General features: G+C 42.2%; 1 protein-coding gene across 1 annotated transcript in view; it reads right to left on the reverse strand.

Annotated features, from left to right (window-relative positions):
- Nucleotides 1-20,614, reverse strand: part of CNTLN (centlein) — a 380,111-nt gene that overhangs the window by 56,797 nt on the left and 302,700 nt on the right. The window contains exons 19-20 of the mRNA XM_060236541.1: nt 4,142-4,333; nt 351-448 (exon numbers count right to left, since the gene is read on the reverse strand). Coding sequence (XP_060092524.1) covers nt 351-448; nt 4,142-4,333 — 290 coding nt within the window. The remainder of the gene's footprint in view (nt 1-350; nt 449-4,141; nt 4,334-20,614) is intronic.

The following is a 20,614-nucleotide window of genomic DNA, read 5'->3' on the forward strand; positions in this document are numbered from 1 at the left end:
CTTGACATGTTTCTCAGCCCTAAGGCAAAGAATCACTGTATTTGAAGGATTGCTTTCAGCTACACTGAAGCGTTCATTTAAATCTGCATCAAGGATAACCCAGTCCATTCTAGGGTCTGGCATATGACTTTTGATACTCTTATTGCAATGCAGAAATTATAAATGGTTTACAAAAACATGTCATCAATTTGTACTCTTTTGCTAAATGCCATAAACAGTCTGAAATATGTATTTACAGAAAAAGCACATTACAAAAAAAATGTTCACACTTGAGCTGAAATGCTGTTGGAATAATTACATTTTGGCCACTGGGGGGAACCAGACACAAGAGATAGACAAAGTGAACCTACTTTTCCTGCAGTTCCCGCATCTGTTCTTCTTTACCTTGGACTTCATTTTTCAAAGATTTAACGGCTGATGACTGTTTAGTGATTTCATTATTTGCATTCTAGATTGAATAAAATATTTATTAAAGCTTCAATAGTGTGGGATTTAGAATTGTACAAAGTATAACTAATAATGATCTCGTTTCAAAGAAAAGATTTACTGTTTTAATGGTTTAGTCTATTTTGATCACTGCTAAACAATCATTAGAGAACATCATAGTAAAATGAATATCTCTATTGTTTTAGCATTCAGAAATTTGCCCATTCAAACATGGTTTGCTAATGTTTGGAATCACAATTAAATTTTTTAGGGCCAGCAATAAATATATTTCTACTTTACTTGGCAGAAAAATTCCACGATGGTTTAACTCCTCTGTAGTATATCTACAGAAATTACCTATCCATGGTGTTTCCTCATAGGATGGATATGGGTAATAAAGGACACATTCCTTCTGATCTTTAAATTTGCAACAGACTCAACAGAAATAATTATGTAACAGTACAGGGGTTGCCCATGAGTTTCCAAATAACTGTCCCATCTTGCTCCTCAAAGGCTACATAGACAGTCAACACCAACTGTATCATTTATTCCTTCAATGCTATTTCATGTCCTGCTTCAGATGCCCCTTCAGCATATTCACTACAAATGCATCTAGAATTCACTTATACTATTCTTGCATGGGGCAAAAGTTTCTCACTATACAGAGATGGGTTATCTGATTTCAAATTAAGTATCTAAAGCTATTTCTGCAGAAACAATTATTTTAAAAAAATTTTTAGTAATTTAAAATATTTATAGTACATTTTAGCAGCTAAAATTATTGCTATAAAAATGCATCAGCAAGCAGTATTGTAGAGCACCAAGTAAACATATATTAAAAGAGGCATGGCAAGAAATGCATTTACCATTGGCATACATTTCTTTTTTGCAAGTTCAGCCATTGCTTTGGCTTTGGGAATATACCCATTACATGTAAAACTATGAGTGAAGAATCAAATAGGCAGTAAACTGAAAATACTTCTGGAATGTTTCCCTGCTCGTTGCAAGCTTGTAACTCCCATTAACATTAATGGGAGTCTTGTACATAGTATTGTTTCTCTCAAGGGAAGTATGGATTGTGATATGAAGAGTTAGGTGTAAACTATTGTTTTGCAAATCCTGAACAAGCTACTCTACACTGCAACATCCATTTCACCTATAGCCTTAAAAGTAAAATGTTGGCTATTCCTCTAATTAAAATTCAATAATGCTGAATACCCATGGTGCCTTGAAATTCTCACATTCTCTTTAAAATGTTTATGGTAGGAGCTATAATGATCTCAATTTAACATTCATATAATGAAATAAAAATTAAAAGCAGGTTCATGAAGAATGCAAATGCAATTTGGAAAAGTCACCGGAAAGTTTAACCTCAAACTTCTCTTTTTAATTTTCTGGCTTATGTGGTTCTACATACAGCTATAATGTAAAGGATAAAGAATTATGTATAGTTTAGACTCCAGAGACACAAAAAGAATGCAAGTTATTATTCTTGTGTTACAGGAGTTTTCTCTGGTAAGACAGATCTTTTCAGAACATATTACATATACATATGTGAGTGTATAGAAGGAAATGTGTTCATGTGGTCAAAACATGCCACAGATTCCAGCATTTCTGCACTGGATGTATCACCCAGTCTTGAAACCTGTATAGATTAAACTTAAACAAATAAAAAGTATAGATGGATGTAGAACAACAACCAAAGTTCCTTAGGCTTATGTGTGATGTTTGACCCTCATTAATGGAGAAACATGACACCCCATTTTAGAAGTTTACATACTGCAAATAAAAGTGGACGTTTTTATTTAAACTGCGCCTCTACAAAAAGAGTTACACAGCAGTGCTTGTTAAAACAACAGTACGAGTGCTTATCTCCAAGGGAAAAGTCACCACTTCCTGTGGAAAACAACATACAGGATGGTGCTGTGAAGGGGAAAGAAAATGAAGCAAATCTCTTCCAGCAGTGACTGGGTGGAAGTGTGAAAAAGCAGGAAGCCTGGTTTTTCAGAAACCACTTCTTGTGTGGCTAGACTCTGGAATTTGGAAGGAAAAAATGCATGTGCATATGGTACAGTTTTGGTTTATTTATCTAGATCTTGCAGGCAAAATCCAAGGTATGTGCACCATGTAACCTGATGTGTTTGGTTTAATTATGCCATTAAATCAAGTATTTAAAAGTTTTCAATTTCCGATGGCAAAGTTGCTTGACAAAATAAAGCACACTGAAAAAGTGTAATAGAACATGACAACAAAGTTATATAAATTTTGACATTAAGTTTTCTGCTATAGTGTTTTTGCTGCACTGCTTGCAGAAAACATGGAACGTAAGTTCTCAGATATATCCTATATGTTAGTTCAGAAAGTAAGATTATAATACAACCAAACAATGGTCTATATTAGAAATAAACATTGACCGTAGAAAAGCACTGAACTGCTTAATTAGGGCTCCACTCATTGAGACAGCTAATTTTGAACAACTCTCCTGCAATTAAAGATGCAATTGTGGAATTAAAGATACAGGTTAACTTTGATCTACAAAAATGTTTATCATGTGTCATCCTGGATATTTGTATTATAGTAACAGGATATACATGCTGACTCAACACCTAATGAACCAATCTTTGTTGGATGGGCAGATATGGATAGAAACTTCTTCCTTCCTATCGATTTAAACAAAAATGATCTAGAGGAATAACTCTGAAATTTCTGAAAACACATACATAAACATGCTGAACAATAACAATAAACCAGAAGGACTGAATAATTTTTCAACACATGCACAGTTTTTCAGGTAGTCAAAAATTACTAATTACTGCATATCATGCTATAGTCACCAAGTCTTCCAAACGATGAAATCCTAAGCTAGAACCAAAAGAACTAATTAAGACCAAATTGCATTTATAGATCAGTCAAAGCAATTTATTGTTTTAGCTATTCTTAATTCTTAAAAATTTACCCAGTTTTCAGTTGCATGTGCTAGCTAAGAAAATGTGTTTTACTGATCATCAGCTCTCGAAATACAATCCCTTCATTTCTATTTCTCTACTATATGCACTATTGGAAAACTGTTCCATGGTGACTGATCTGCATGTGCATTCTATGAGCCCAAGAAAGGCAGGAAGTAGATCAGATAATCAGACTGATAAGTGCTGCAAGTAGAGCTAGCTATATTAGCTTTTTATTTTTCACACACAATAAAACAGGAGTCCTGATTAGATCAGAGGCATTCCATCAGAGACCTTCAAATGTATGTATAACAGAAAAGCAAGATGGTGCTAACTTATGCTTAGAGAAAATATGAATAGAGGGCCTTCTCTTTGCTTGATATTTATGAGTGCTGCATGTCTACTTAATATTAACATTCTTTATTTTTATCTTATTACCACTGGATTGTCCTCATTCTGTGAAGTCTGGAATCATATGATTTGTCTTAAATACAATCCTGCTGTGTAACACTTTCAGCAAGTTGGATTTAATCATAGTCTCGAGTCTGATTTATTTTCTCTAATCTTTGAACAGAATATGCGAGTTCAACATCATTTGACTGAACTTTCTCTTACTCTTATTTAATCTTTGTTGAGTGACTATCATATAATAGCAAGGTTGTCCAAGCCCTGAGATACATTTTATTTTTCCACAAATAACTTTATATGTTTAGTATCTTCTTTGGGGAACAGTGCAAGTTTTATAACAACTTCATAATGTTTACTGTCACCTTCAGTTTATACTGCAGCTGCTTCATTTCCAAATCTACATTCTTTAGTGGAGTTGCTGGAGCACTTCCCGTATGGCCAGATTTCACAGGAGACAGGCCCTCTCTCAGTTTGGTAGATTGTGTCAGGTGGTCCAATTTTCCTTGCAAATCTGATTTTTCTTGCTGCAACTCAGTCAGGTTGGACATCAGTGTCTGTTTTCCAAATAAAACAATAATAGTAATGGTTGTGTTAAATATACATTTGAGACCAACTTGCTGCATAATTTTACAGTTTAGCATTACAAAATACAGCATTTACACCATCCATTGGCCAAATAGCAAATATGATGACTATGGTCACTAGTCATAGACAGATACTGTACTAAAGAGAAAACAAGAAAGATTGACTGCATGTATTCACATAAGTCTAACAACAAGGTATGTTGAAAAGTACAGTGATGCATTTACCTCATCATGACCAGTATTTTGTATGCTAAACGTAAGTCTATATTAAAATGTTTTCATATGCTACTTTGTGCTTAATATTAACGGAATAGAATGGCCAAAAGGATAAGTTTACTTGTATAATCCACTAATAAACATTACAGAATACATTTTTTCAACTTGTAGTTGTTTGTAGGGCTTATAGAGGTTAAAGCAAAATAGACCATATGCACAGCACAGCTTCTGTTTGGCTGGTCTTTACATTGTTACTTCTTCCTTTTCTCACACATGCACCATAGCCAGGGAACCACAGAATCCATAACCTTGACCCTGGGGCCAATGCACTTAACTGGTAAAAGCCAAGTTGGAGCAGGACAAGATAACAGATGTTAGTTGTTTAGTCCATTGGGTAGGTCTTACCACCTCACTCCGCAGCCAAAATGCTTCTCATTTAGCAACATAAATGTTAAGGCCAATTAGCAGATGAGGCTTGTTAGGGATTTAGTTCAAATGAATAGCATGCAAACAAACTATTTCAGTCTTATTGAACTGATTGACAATGACTAGACCCATTTACTGCCAAACAGCACAGCAATGTATGATCATATTATAACTATAAAATGAAGTATTCAGTATTTGCTTTAATTTTCTATGCCACAGAATACAGCAGCCGTTCCTCTCATTCCTGTAAGAGCTGGAATAATCTTTTACCAGTCTGTAGTCAGCAGAAAGCCACCAAGCTTTTAATGACATAACACCACAAGGCTCCTTAAGTGCCCACCAACAGTACCATTTTAATATTCCAAAGATGCTTATAATATGGGTAGTTTAACATAAGGAACAATTAGACAAAATGGTACTGAAGTCTCTCAGAGGAGTAAAAAAACTTCCCTTTTGAAGACTCCCAATTAAATAATGTGAAAGAAGCTACATTTTAAAACATGGTAGGTTCACACTATGTTGTGTTGTGAAGAGGAAAAAACAAGAAGAAACAAGATAGACCATAATATTAATGTTTTTCTGAAGAAGGTCACAGGAGGTAGAGAGGCATTTTGAAGCCATGAATGAAAGCAAAGTCCAGAGAAAGCAGAAGGGAAAGAGAGAACCATGAGAACCCCTGAAAAGGAACAGGATTAAAGCAGAAAACAGATCAGAAAAATATTTCTTTACCCAATATAATTCTGTTTCTCAACACACATTAGGGGCATGTCTCCCCTTCCCCTTTTTTTGCTGTGTTTTACTAATGTGTTTACTGTCTCTTCCATCTCTGTCAATTTGAACCCAAACAAAAAAGACTACAGATCACTTTCAAAATTACTCATCAGAATTCTTCTACTTGGGAGTTACAAAATTTTAATTTGGAGGATATACATGTATAACCAGCATTTTCCATACCTGTGCATTTGCTTGGGGAGGGGAATGGATTATAGGGATGTAAATACATGCTTTATGTAGTACAGCATATATTCATATAGTATAAACATTGCTGTTTTGAAAGCTGCTGCCTAATAACTATGGTTAACCACCTACCATGAACTAGATTAACCAAGCACTCTGAACAACAGTAAAACTTCAGATATATTAAAACTGAAACATATTACAATTACACCTCTTTACTGGATTTACCTCAGCTACCAAAAGCCAACCCAAACAACAGTGCTGCCCTATGATTTATTGTCATTGTTAATAAAGCATATCCTTGTTAGTACACTCAATGGCCCCACTCTTGCTAATATTATTCATTAGTTTGAGAACAATCCTAAACATGTCTACTCCTAATTCCACTCAGGTCTATTCAATGGTGCTTGCTTTCAGGAAAGTGTTTTTAGGAGAGCTTCTATTGTTTTAAAAAGTGCCAGTACTCATAAATAAGATTGTGCCAATGTCCACCAATTCTCCCCTCCCTCTACAGATCCTACGAGGCTATTCCTAAGTGTTCACTCTCCCTTTCTCTAGCTGAGTGAGGCAGGATTTGGGGCAGCTCCCAAAAATATGCTGATACTCAGTACCAGAGAGTAGTTTCTGCAGTGGTCTCAATTTTTAATTTTAGTTAAATGCACTCAACAGGGAATGAATTCAGGCAGTAAAGAGAGGTGGTCATGAAGAAGGCATCCTTGGAGCCCACTGACTTAAACAACTACCCCCTGGTGGCAAGCATTACTTTGGGGAACAAGCTACTTAAATAGGTGGCGGCCACACAGCTTCAGGCAGTCTTGAAGGAGATGGATTACCTACACCCATTTCAGTGGGACAGAATGGCATTGTTCACCCTAGCTGATTATCAGGAGAACAATGGAGGAGTGTGCCTCTATTAATTCTACTGCACATTATCATAGCTTTTGATACCATCAACCATGGCATCCTTCTGCCTGGAGAGAATGTAATGAGATGGATAAAGGGCCAATAAGCTAAAGCTGAATCGAAACAAAACTGAGGTGGTGCTGGTCAAAGAAAATCTGTTTGGGGATTGCAGAGTCAGCTTCTCCTGAGGAGATCACATTCCACCTGAAGGAACAAGTTCATAATCAGGGTGCTGACAGATCTTAGTTGATCCTTGAAGGCTCAGTTTTTCTTCATGGCATGTAGCACTTTGTTTGGCTGATATGCCAGCTATGGCCCTTCCTTGAAAAGTATGATCAAGCCATGATGATCCATGCTGTAATCACATCCAGGTTAGATTACTGGAAATCACTCTGTATGGGCTGGCTTGGAAAGTTGTTTGGAAATTTCTGTTAATGCAACATGTGGCAGCCAAGCTACTATCAGGGGGTGCAATATAGCAGTTATGTTACCCTAGTGCTGAAAGATCTGCAGTGGCTGCCCATTTTTTTCCAACTTAAAAGTTCTGGTTGTTACCTTTAAGGCCATAAATGACTTTAAGCCAAAGTACTTGAAGGACTGCCTTCTTCTGTATTGTCCAGCCATTGAGCAAAAATTCTCAGGACAAGCCCTGCTCTGTGTGCCCAGAGGTAAGGGGGTGGCCACCCAAGCCAGAGCTTTTTCAGCAGTGGCACCAGGCTTGTGCAATGCACTTCACCTTGAGACTCTCCTGGTGCCTACAACCATTTTCTTTTAGGTTCCAAGCCAAAATGTTTCTACACATAAAAGCTTTTAAGTTAAGGTGCTTATTTTTAAAACATTGTTTTATAGTCTCTTTAGCCTGAAAAATATTTAAGATCCATTTAAACTGCTTCATATTTTATGCTCTAGCTGTGTTTTCTGAATTTTGAGTTTTAATAACTTATATGGCATAATATTTTTACTATGTTTTATTTTGTAAGCCATCTTGGGCACTTTCATTGGAGGTAGCATACAAACAGGGATGGACTCAAACCAGTTTACAAAGTAACGTCTGTTATGAATTATGGCTTGTTTATATTTTGCAAAATGATGTTTGTGGAAGGGTGCCTGGTATGAACATTTCACAAACTTTGGTGCTGTTCATGGCAGTTTATGAATGATTACATTTCCAGACAGATTGTCACTTCTTCATTAAACTGTTTACAAAACTCCAAGGCAACAGGGAGGTGGTGGAATTCTCCAGCTTTGGAAATACCAATAGGCACCCTCCAAAGTTCAACAAACACTGATGGCTGCTTATGGGTTCCCATTCTGCTCTATGGGATCAGAATGCTATATATGAACATAGCTACACTCCGCACCATTTCCTCTGCTGTCTGTTTGCAGTTAAACAGAGAGGCAGGGAACTTGTTAAAAGCAGAAAATATTCATAATTTATTCTTGAATCTGAACTCCTCTCCCCTGCTGGGGTTTGGGGGTGTTAGGCAGACTCAGGGCTCTGAGCCACTCCATCTCTCATCTCATGCCAAGCAGAGGGGCTTCGCCAGTGGGTTCCTTGGCTGAGGCCCCACAATTTGATTCTGATTCCTATTCCCTGTTGGAGTCTGGGTTGTTAGCTGGAAGGGCTCTGAGCCACCCTGTGATTCTGCTCATGCAAAGCACAGGGGCTTAGCTGGTGGGATCCTTGGCTGAGGAGCCATGTTTTGTGAACTCTTCTCTGCTGGGGTTTGGGGTGTTAGGTGGACTCAGGGATCTGAGCCACATCATCTCTCTGCTCAAGCCAAGCAGAGAGGCTTAGCTACTGGGTGCCTTGACCCATGTTTTATACCCTCACACCCCTCCTGATTTTTAACTCCTCTGTGAAAGTGAGTGCAAGGTGTGCTTGTTGTGGGACAGGGAAGACATCCTCCACCCCCCCCCCCCCACCCTGTATCAAAGTCCCTTGTCCTCAGGCACCAAACCCATCTTGCTAGGCCACTGGAGCTTGCCCCTAGCAGAGAATCACCAGGGGTCTTGGAGGCTCCTTTCCCTGACCTGGGGCTCCCCATTGAGGCAAAAAAGTTGTCAGCACTGCCCAGAGACCAGCAGTTGCTAACCTCCTCTGGAGAACAACACTCTAGCAGTGATTCAGAAGGAAGCATCTTCCCCTTCCACATAATTCCCTGTTGCTGCTCCTGCCTCAAATATACCCTCCCCGGTTCCTCCCAGCCCAATGCCAGAAAGCAGCTGTCCCTCTTCCCATCTTCTCCAATCATGGGCTCCCCTTTCCTGCCCACACTTCGGAAACATTTCTGCACCCTCCCCAGTGACCCATTTGGCAAAGTGCCAGATGTGCCACACCCAAGTCCAGTGGGGTGCAAACCCCTAACACTTGTCCTCCTCCATAGGTACCTACAAAGGGTGCACCCCACTGTTTCTACTGGAGGAAAGAGTGTTGGACAGTGGGATAAAGAAGATGCCCATGCTTTCTCAACAGAGAGAAGAAGGGGAGCATGAGGCCACTTCAAGAAACATTCCCAGCACTTAGAATGCAGTGTATAGGACATCCAAGGCAAGCCACCCTTCAAGAGGTCACTCCCTTGGGGATGCTGACAGTGCCATCCAGAAGGGCTATGTGGAGGGCCCAGGAAGCAGTCATTCACCTTGTTGGTGAAATGGTTGCTTGGACAACCAACCATTCTCCCTCATGGAGGATATAGCCTTTTGCTGGCTGCTGTAACACCTGGCTCCTTGGTACTCTGTCCCTAGTGGAGGATTATGAGCTGATGAGTTTATCTGCCATGTGCTGCTATATGGTGGTGATAGTCAAGGCTCAGCTCTCCAGAGCACAAGGCGGAACTGTGCACTTTGCAGCAAACTTTTGGAGCAGTGAGCATCATGGCCACCTCTTCCTCACTGCTCACTGGTGGTAACCAGGGGATCTCTCTGTCTAGACTATTGGGGAACGGTTCAGGTTTCAGGAAGTCTTCCTATTGGGCTACAAAGTACTTCTGCTCCATGTTCAGGGGATGGATGCAGACCATACAGTGCAAAACAGCACAGCTATAATACAGAGCAGCCTAAATGAGTGGGTGGACACCATCAATATTGTTTAGGACTACAAGGTCATGGATGCCAGTGCCAACTTGCTGGCAGCAGTGAAGGCTGTGCAACTCAAGGGCATAATTTGTCTGGCACACAAGCTTCACATGGTGGTGAAGAGTGCTCTGGGGCTGGGGAGGACTGTCAAGTCCACCTGAGAGACTGCCACACTCAAGGAAGTTCTTGCTTCAGACTTACAGGCGCCTGGTCACCCACTTCTTGTGCAGCATCAAGTCTTCCTGTCTGATGCGCAAGAGACACATTTCTGAAAGTGCGCAAGCCCTCAAAATCCATCCCATTAATAGTACTGTATTCACATTTGCTGTATCTATGGCTTTTAATTTTTTGATTTTAATAATAATCTTATATAAATTAGACCACACCTTAATTGTGGCTTCCCTCTTGCTCTTGGACTACATGAAACTATACAGACAATTAAAATCCTGTAACAGTATTAAAAGTATATCAGAAGAAAGCAAAAAACCTGGCACTTCATTTCATCCACAGCTGCTATTCCCGTCTTTCTGCCAATCATCTGAAAAGATCTTGGAATCATGTCTACCATTTACACTGTATTTCATCAAGTTTACTCATGTATTTACTAGCATCTGCTATGATCTACTGAGTTCAGCTCAGCAGTGGAGAGTATCACAACTGAACAGAAGTCTTCAGCTACCAAAGCCTTTTCTTTTTGTTTGAATATCGCTACTCCATTTAATAGTAGCCTTGGACCCCCTTTTTTTTCGCTTTGGCAACCAGATTTGTCTTGGTTATGCTTTTGCCAAAGCGTTGTATGAAATGGGTATGTATGTACTTTATAAAAGTATTCTAAAAGAAACTCAGGATTGGAGTTTGCCAATCCTGGTAAACTATGGTAAGAGAGTCTTCTATAGTGGGAGGATCATCCATGATAACTTTGGCTTCTTGCTGTTCAAAATTGATATACTGACACTCTTATAAAGAAGGTATTCTCAGAGACCTCACGAGGCATTGTCACACCCACTTATTTTGAGCATCCTCTGCCAACCTCCAACAATTATTCCCAGTTAATACCCATTCCCAAGATAGTTGGCATGGTACATGATTAAAATAGCACAGGCAGGTTCCCCCTTCCCCCCAGGCAGGCAGAATTCATTGCAGAGAATATGGATTAAAATCCTAGAGGGGTAACAGTTTTGGGGTTGTTGCAGCAGAAATAAAGAGAACTCTTGTAGCACCTCAAAAATGAAAAAAAAAATATTCAAGCAGAAACATTTACGGATTTCATCCCACTTTATCAGATGTATGCAATTGACTCCACATAAGACAGGCAGACATACATACACAGAGTCACAAAGAGCAAAATGAACATTTTCAGAGATGTGCAGTGTTCGTCTGCAGTAAAATAGCTAGATTTGAGTCCAGTAGCACTTTGTTGATCAACAAGGCATTTTGGGTATAAGCTTTTGGGAGCAAAGTTCCATTAACAGCTGATGAAGGCAGCTTTGACTCAAGAAAGCTCATACCCCTAAAAAATTTTTGGTTTCTACGATTCTATTGGACTCTAATCTAGGCAAAATAATTGCATGCCTGCTTATTGAGGACCAGCAAGGTCATGTTAAAGATCCTACAAGCTAGACTTCAGTAGTATGTAGATCGGGAACTACCAGAAGTTCAAGCTGTGTTTCAGAGAGGTAGAGGAACTAGAGATCAAATTACCAACATTCGATGGATTATGCAGAAAGCACGGAAGTATCAGAAAAACGTCTATTTCTGCTTCATTGACTATGCTAAAGCCTTTGATTGTGTGGATCACAACAAACTGTGGCAAGTCCTTAAAGAGATGGGAGTACCAAACCACCTCACGTCTCCTGAGAAACCTGTATAAGCGTCAAGAAGCAACGGTCAGAACGGGATATGGAACAACTGATTGGTTTAGAATAGGAAAAGGCGTTTGACAAGGATGTATATTGTCACCCTGCTTATTTAATTTATATGCAGAGTACATCATGCAAAATGCTGGCCTGGATGAAGCACAAGTCGGAGTTAAGATTGCTGGGAAAAACATCAACAACCTCAGATATGCACATGACACTGCTCTAATGGCAGAAAGTGAAGAGGACCTAAAGAACCTCTTGTTGAGGGTGAAAGAAGAGAGCACAAAAGTAGGCTTGAAACTCAACATCAAAAAAACTAAGATCATGGCATAGACAGGTTGCTTTCCTGTAACTGTTGATCTTCGAGTGGTTATCTGTGCATTCACACTCATAGGATAGAGCGCCTGCGCTGATCCCCGAATCGGTACCTAAAAAGCCCGGGATTTTTTCGCACTTGGCACCAACTGGCATGTGCAAGCGTCCCAGTGCGCATGCTCGCCGGTGCCAGAGCGAGGATCCCGCCAGTTCCTTCCTGACTGCTGGAAGCCCCTACTGGAGGGAGACCGTCAGCAGTGGGGAAGGAGGGTGGGTAGTGCGAATGCACAGATGACCACTCTAAGATCTACAGTTACAGGTAAGCAACCTGTCTATCTTCTTCATGGTCTCTGTGCTTCACACTCATGGGAGATTAGCAAGCAAGACATACCTGGAGGCGGGAAGACGGTCAACCAGAAGAGACAGCTTGCAGCACCGCAGCTCCCAGACGAGTCCTCTGCTGAGCATGCACACCCAGCGCGTAGTGCTTCATGAAAGCATGCGGAGAGGACCAGGTGGCAGCCTTGCACACGTCCGTCAAGGAAACACCTTTCAGGAACGCCACCGACGTCGCCATCGCTCTTGTAGAGTGTCCGCGAATGGACCAGGGCAACGGCTTCTTTGCCAACAAATAACGCAGTTTAATAGTCTCAGTGAGCTACTTTGAAACCCTCTGAGATGAGATTCTGGAACCTAACTTAGGAGCAGCATAAGAAACAAAAAGATGCTGATCCTTAGGAAAATTCTTGGAGCGACTCAAATAAAACAATAAGGCATGCTTAACATCTAGAGCATGCCACCTATGTTCCTCATCCGAGGAGGTGTAGGATAAAATGTGGGCAACCAAACTTCTAACTTAAGGTGAAACTGAGAAAACACCTTGGGGAGAAAAGAAATATCAGGAGCTAACGACACTCCAGACTCCTGAAAAACTAGATAATGGGTAGGCACAATGCATAGCCGTGAGCTCCCCTGCATGGCGTGCTGATGTGAGGGCTACCAAAAAAAGCAGTCTTCCAAGATAGAAGCTGTGACGAACATGTGGCCATTGGCTCAAAAGGACGCCTAGTCAACCTGTCCAACACTAAAGTCAAATCCCACAACTGTGGGGGTGATCTCGATGGAGGATGAAGCCTAAGCAAACCCTTCAAAAATCTCTTAGAATGAGGGTGTGCAAAAACTGAATGCCCTTCAACTGGCCCATGGAACGCAGATATTGCTGCCAAATAAACTTTAATGGATGAAAAAGCAAGGCCAGCATCCACCAGAGATAACAAAAATTCAAAAATCACCGATAGTCCCACCTGTTGGGGTGAAACTGCAGGATCAACTAAAAACTGAAGAAACTTCCGCCACTTCCTATCATATGAAGTGCGGGTAGACAACTTCCTGCTGTTCAGAAAGACGTGCTGAACTCTGCTGGAGAACTCACAGGCTCAATGAACCACGCTGTCAGCTTCAGGTGAGGCACATTGTGATGGAATACATGACCGTCCTGAGCTGACAGAAGGTCCGGTTCCGCCGGAAACTGGTAGAAGACCCCCCTCGCCAATTGGAGCAAGATCGGGAACCAGTTCTGCCGAGGCCACCATGGAGTCACCAGGATGCAGCATGGTCTCTCTCTTGCGATCTTGTTGACAACTCTTGTCAGCAGTGGCAGAGGTGGGAACAGATATAGGAATCGACCTTCCCACAGGAACAACAGACCATCTCCCAACGACTCTGGATCCCTGCCCCCTTTGGAACAAAACAGAGAACACTTCTGGTTTCTGGCTATGGCAAACACACCCACCTGAGGGCACCCCCAGAGCTGAAACACGGGTTGAAGGAAGCGCCACTGTATCTTCCACCCATGCAGGGAAGCTGCACCCCTGCGCAGTGAGTCTGCTACAGATTGAGCACCCCTGGGAGGTGCGCAGCCTTCACAAAGATGTCGTGCTCCAGGCACTCCGACCACAGTTCCAGTGCCAGCACACAGAGCCATCGAGAAACTGTCCCTCCCTGCCTGTTGATGTAACACAGGGCAGTAGTATTGTCTGTTAGCAGAGCAACAAACTTCCCTGCCACCATGGGGCGGAAGGACCAAAGAGCAAAGTGAACTGCCAGCAGTTCCAGGTAATTTATATGACAGTGAGTCAATTGAGAAGGCCAAGGGCCCCCCGCACACTGAGATTCCATGTGAGCCCCCCAGCCCCACAAAGATGCATCTGTTGTGATCGTCACTGTTGGTACAGGTAGGTGGAAGGGAGCTCCCTGACAAATGTCCTTTGATTTCCACCACTGCAGTGTTCGGAGTGTCACAGGTGGAATTACAAACCTCTTCTGACGTGAGTCTCTTAATGGTCGAAACTGTCGAAGAAACCATAGTTGTAGGCCTCTCATCCTCAACTTTGCAAAGAGCAGCACGCTTGTAGTCGCTGCCATCAGCCCCAGCATCCCCTGCAGCTGCTGCACCGTGCCCCACTTTCAACTCTGCAGAAGTTCGACAAGGTTGATAATGTCCATCGCTCTCTGCTGAGGCAGGAAAGCACGATGTAGGTTCGTATCCAGCAAAGCCCCTATGAACTGAACTGTCCGTGATGGAGTAAGGTGTGATTTCTCCCAATTGACCTGCAGACCCAAGGTGTGAAGAAGACGAAGAGTGGTGGCAATATGGTTTGACAAACTTTCCTTCGACTCCGCCACAAGTAGCCAATCGTCGATGTATGGAAAGACGACTATCCCTTGAAACCGGAGGTGGGCAGCCACAACGCTAATCATCTTCGTAAACACCCGAGGTGCAGTGGACAGGCCGAACGGAAGGGCCTTCAACTGGAAGTGTTGAGAACCTACTGCAAACCGAAGGAAACGTCTGAACACAGGATGGATACTGACATGGAAGTAGGCATCCTTGAGGTCCAGTGTTGCCATCCAGTCCCCTTGGTTGATGAGGGGCAGAATTGTTTGCAGAGTTGACATTCTGAACTTCCGGTACAGAATAAACTTGTTCAGATTCCGAAGGTCCATGATTGGTCTCAGACCCCCGTCCCGTTTCGGAACCAGGAAATAATGAGAGTAGAAGCCTCCCGATCTGGCCTCCACCGTTCTGGTGCCGGCGAGCATGCGTACTGGGGTGCCTGCGCATGCCCTCTGGTGCAGAGCGTGAAAAAATCTCAGGCTTTTAAGGTACCAATTTGGGGATAGGCGCAGGCGCTCTATCCCATGAGTGTGAAGCACAGAGACCACGAAGAAGATGGACCTCAATGTCCTTGACAACCATGACAGTGAAATCGCTGACCTTGATCCAGACATTCTGGAGTATGAAGTCAAATGGGCCTTAGAAAGCATTACTAACAACAAAGCGAGTGGAGATGACAGTATCCCAGTTGAGCTATTCAAAGTCTTAAAAGATGATGCTGATAAAGTGCTGCACACATTATGTCAACAAATCTGGAAAACGCAACATTGGCCACAGGATTGGAAAAGATCGGTTTATATTCCAATCCCAAAGAAGGGTAATGCCAACAAATGATCAAACAATCGCACCATTGCACTCATTTCACATGCCAGCAAGGTCATGTTAAAGATCCTATAAGCTAGGCTTCAGCAGTATGTCGATTGGGAACTACCAGAAGTTCAAGCTGGGTAGAGGTAGAGGAACTAGAGATCAAATTTCCAACATTCGCTGGATTATGGAGAAAGCACGGGAGTATCAGAGAAACGTCTATTTCTGTTTCATATACTACGCTAAAGCCTTTGATTGTGTGGATCACAACAAACTGTGGCAAGTCCTTAAAGAGATGGGAGTACCAAACCACCTCACGTCTCCTGAGAAACCTGTATAAGGGTCAAGAAGCAACGGTCAGAACGGGATATAGAACAACGGATTGGTTTAGAATAGGAAAAGAAGTTCAACAAGGATATATATTGTCATCCTGCTTATTTAATTTATATGCAGAGTACGTCATGTGGAATGCTGGCCTGGATGAAGCACAAACCGGAATTAAGATTGCCGGGAAAAACACCAGCAACCTCAGATATGCAGATGACACCACTCTAATGGCAGAAAGTGAGGAGGACCTAAAGAACCTCTTGCTGAGTGTGAAAGAGGAGAGCACAAAAGTAGGCTTGAAATAAAAAGGAGAGACATTACCCTGCCAACAAAAGTCCGTATAGTCAAAGCTATGGTATTCCCAGAGTAATGTATGCCTGTGAGAGCTGGACCATAAGGAAGGCCGAGCGCAGAAGAATAGATGCTTTTAAGATGTGGTGCTGGAGAAGAATCTTAAGAGTCCTTTGGATTGCAAGAAGATCAAATCAGTCAGTCCTAAGGAAAATCAACCCAGACTGTTCCCTGGAAGGTCAGATGCTGAAGCTGAAGCTCAAATACTTTGGCCACCAAATGAGAAGGAAGCACTCACTGGAGAAGATCCTGATGCTGGGAAAGATAGAAGGAAAAAGAAGGAGATGGCAAAAGATGAGATGGCTGGACAGCGTTACTGATGTAACAAGCATGAATTTGTGCAGACTTCGGAGGATGGTGGAAGGCAGGAGGGCCTGGCGTGACTTTGTCCATGGGGTCACAAAAAGTCGGATTCAACTGTGTGACTGAACAACAACAACAACAACAAATACTGTAATGATGAAGCCCTTAAGATCAACCATGCAAAGATTAAAGACAGGTCTTTAGAAAAAAGCCCAAAATCTTCTGCTGGAGAATAGCAGGCAATCCAATCAACCAATGCAGCTTCTTTAAATACCTGGGGGTAACCTTTCAGGAGACACTGAACTGGAATGCCCACCTGGCATCAGTAAAATCCTCAGCACTGAGGACTGTTGGGTCAATTCTCCACTTTTTTCATACAAAGGGTGGATGCTTGATAGATCCGACACTAAAATTATTTAAAAGCAAGGTTCTACCACATCTTTTGTACAGTGTCAAAATATGGGGGTGGAATGAGAAAGTTTTATCTAGTCTGGAGGTAATCCAGAATCAATTCCTAAGACAAATTCTTGCTCTTCCTATGAAGCTCTCCTGCTGCCCTGATGAGGGCTGAAACAGAACTCCCTTCCATAAGAATACGGGTACACCTAGCTATAATAAAACATTGGGGGAAAAGTAAATCCTCTCATCATACTTCCCTTAATTACCATTCATTTAATTTTCTACTATCAAAAGATCACAGGCATTCTAGATACCTCAACAACATTATCCGGAGTTATTCTATTCCTGATTATCTCCTAGGGGCCCAAAATGACAATTCTCAATTTAGGGATTGGATATATTTTTCAGATGCGTTGCTAGATCATTCTCTAATCCTAAAATCTAAAATAGCCCCCTGGTTCAGACTAATCAAATCTGATCATCTGAGATCCCCATACCTGGTTAATATCTCCAGATTTATCATCAGAACACCCTTCATAGCTCTCCGCTTTCAGACTATGCAAACATCTCTGTTAACTGGTCCATATTCCCACATCTCAACAGAACAATGTTTTTGCAATTGTGGTTCACCTGTGATAGAAGACCTCCCCCATTATATTCTGTCCACTCTACAATGCCCCCAGAATTAAATTTCTGACTGGAGTACTAACCTCCTTAATAATAATAATAATAAATTTATTCTTATATCCCGCCCTCCCCCGCCAAAAGCACGTTCAGAAACTGAAAAGGTTATATTTCTGTTATCTGACAATGATGCTCATGTGTCTATAGGAGTTCTCTTTGTTTGCCCTTGCAGCTAAGAAGATAAGAGCAAGAGTAGTATCAAATGCTGTAACTTCTTGAGGTTGGCCTTTCTGGGGAACTTTTACGGTGTTAATTGGAAACTTTGTTGTTTGGGTTCTGTTTTGTTTTGTAAGGGCCAATGGCTATACACAATAAATTTTTGACTGACTGACTGACTACCTACTCTGTCTGTCTGTCTGTCCGTCTGTCTGTCTACCTTTCTAGTGAAGAAAAAAGTTGACAAAAAATGGGAGACTGCTAGAAAAGTGAAATAACTTGTCAGAAATGGAAAAAGAATGGCTGAAAAGTCAACTAAAAGGGGGGGAATGTCTCCTAGCATCTGAATTAATACCCTCCTAATCTTCAAAACCTTCTAACTTTTGGTATCCCAGTAGAAGAGAAGGACAGATTAAACTCTAAAACCAACAGTAGAAAGGTGTGCACAGGTAGACTAATAAACGTCTTATGCAAATCCTCTCCAATGACAGCAGTAGAAGCAATAAATGATGAAAAGATCCTGTTTTGAGGAATCTCTTTCTGTCCCGCCCAGCCCGGGCAGGGACTGCGCGGAGGAGACCCCCCGGCGCCTACCAGCCGTTCCAAGCCCTCGTCGTCGTCCCAAGAGCTTTCCCCACCTCTCCAAGCCCCTGTGGCGGCCCCACCCCTCACCTCGACTGACGGGGCGCCAGCAGCCACCCGAGCGACGCCTCCCAGATGACGAGCCCGGCTCCGAGTCCGCGAAGTCTGGCCAGGGCAAGACGCCGGGGAGCAAGAGGGAGAAGCTGAGCCCAGCACCGGGCCAGGAGGAGGAGAGCCGTTCGTCTCGTCGCAGCGCGAGATGCCCCATCGCAGCATGCAGCCAAGGGCTAGGACGCCCGAGGCACGCCCAGTCAGCCCAGCCCTGGCTCGCCTCTCCCGGGCGTCTGGGGCTTTGAAGGGGGGAGGGGCCAGAGAGGGGCAGGACCCGGGAAGGGGGAAGGTTGGGTCGGGAAGCATAAAAGGAGGGAGGGAGGAGGTCGCTGAGGAAGCTGGCTGATGCTCAAAGAGGCTGCCTCGCGAGAGAGAGGGACAGGAGCCGCAGCACAGCCAGGAGGGGAACGGGGGCCTGCGGTGAAGTAACCCAGCGCCCACCTCCCTGTTTCTGAGACCTCCGGGGAATGCCCCAGAGTGCCCGGGAGGGGCAACGGCGACGCCGGGAGACCGGGAGGAGTACCGAAGACCCTACACTTTCTCAAGTCAAGTTGCCATTATACAGGGGGGGGGGGAATCTCTAAATTGGGACCATAACAAAAAACCTCAAGGATCATCTGCTGCATAATCTGTATAAGCATCATCTGCTGCCCAACAGAGCCAGCCCAGAAGCTCCTCCTTTGGGGAGAACTCTCCTCACAGTTTCTGCCGGGCAGCCCAGTTTAACTGGTAGTTCCTGAATATATACAGGATTTGGGGGAGGATTTTTTTTCAGTTATCCCAAAAAATCCTGGATGTATTTAAGAAGCTGGAAAAATTAGTAAGCTGTTTTTGAGGTATATTTTCAGTTTGGATAGACACAAATGCACACCTCTGCTCAACAGCTTATCCTCCATTAACTTATCCCATGATATTCTAATGGAGTCAAACTCTTAAAAACTCTGGTATGGATGCAACAATTTAACAAGAGTTTAAATTTTACTGCAGCTCTGCAGCTCTTGATAAGTCAAATGACCTTTGGAACAGGATGGGAAACTAATAGCTAGACACATATATATGTGCTTTTGTAACCCACCCGAGCCTGCTTCCAGGGGAGGGTGGGCTAGAAATAAAATAAAACAGAAATAAATAAGAATATACCAAGTATAGGACATATATCGTCAGCTTTAGCAGCAAACAGTTCCTAATAATAAACATATGCATTTGAGTATCTGGAAGCCTGAAATCCAGGTATTTGTCAAGCAATGAAGAAAGTGTTCCACTTAGTAATCACAAGAAGAAAAATGTAAATTAAAAGAGGCCACCTTGTCAGATAAGATGGACAGAACACAAGGGAGCAAAAAGAAGTCTAAAATGTAGAATTTCTTTAGTAGCTGAGTCTGGCAAGAGCTGCCAAGATCACACATTTATAAACCATTTCTAGGTACTTACAGAAAGACAACAGCTTATTTCACAAAATGTCAAGAAATGATGGTAATGCAGAGGACTTTTTAACGAGTACTTTAGCTAGTTGCTAGACTTCATCAGCCTTTAGAGACCACTAAGTACCCTTTGGTTAATTGGCCAGTGGTAGATTAATCTTTTATTCCAGCAGCAGTGTTTTAACACCCCTTGCACTCTGACAGAGTAGTAGCTGAATGACAAAATAATATTGTGCATGAATAATAAGCAGAAAAGTTAAATTAGCATTTCATATTTCATATGCCATACCTGTATGTCAGATGGAGAAAAACTTTCTTTTTAAGTCCCTGACATTCAAATTTTTTTAAAAAACCCAATCCAATGTTGACATCTCATTGAGTTGAATCTTCCTAATTACTGCTAATTGCTTATCAAGACTTTGTTCCCCATGAAGTGCAGTTGTCTAGTATAAATGAACACAGTTTTAACACACGCAGCATAGACAGCCATGACACTTGAGGTGTGTTACATTATTATGAGGTCATACTAAATATGGTTTGCAATTAACAAAGCAGCTTTTAAAGATGCTTAAAGGCACTGAAAATGCCAATCTCTAATGAAGTGTTTAAACTACATCCCCACAGAGTAATACAGATGTTTGGATAGGTAACCAATATTGCCTTTAAAAATTTTTTAAAA

This window comes from Heteronotia binoei, chromosome 4 (genome assembly GCF_032191835.1).
Source record: "Heteronotia binoei isolate CCM8104 ecotype False Entrance Well chromosome 4, APGP_CSIRO_Hbin_v1, whole genome shotgun sequence".
NCBI lineage: Eukaryota > Metazoa > Chordata > Lepidosauria > Squamata > Gekkonidae > Heteronotia > Heteronotia binoei.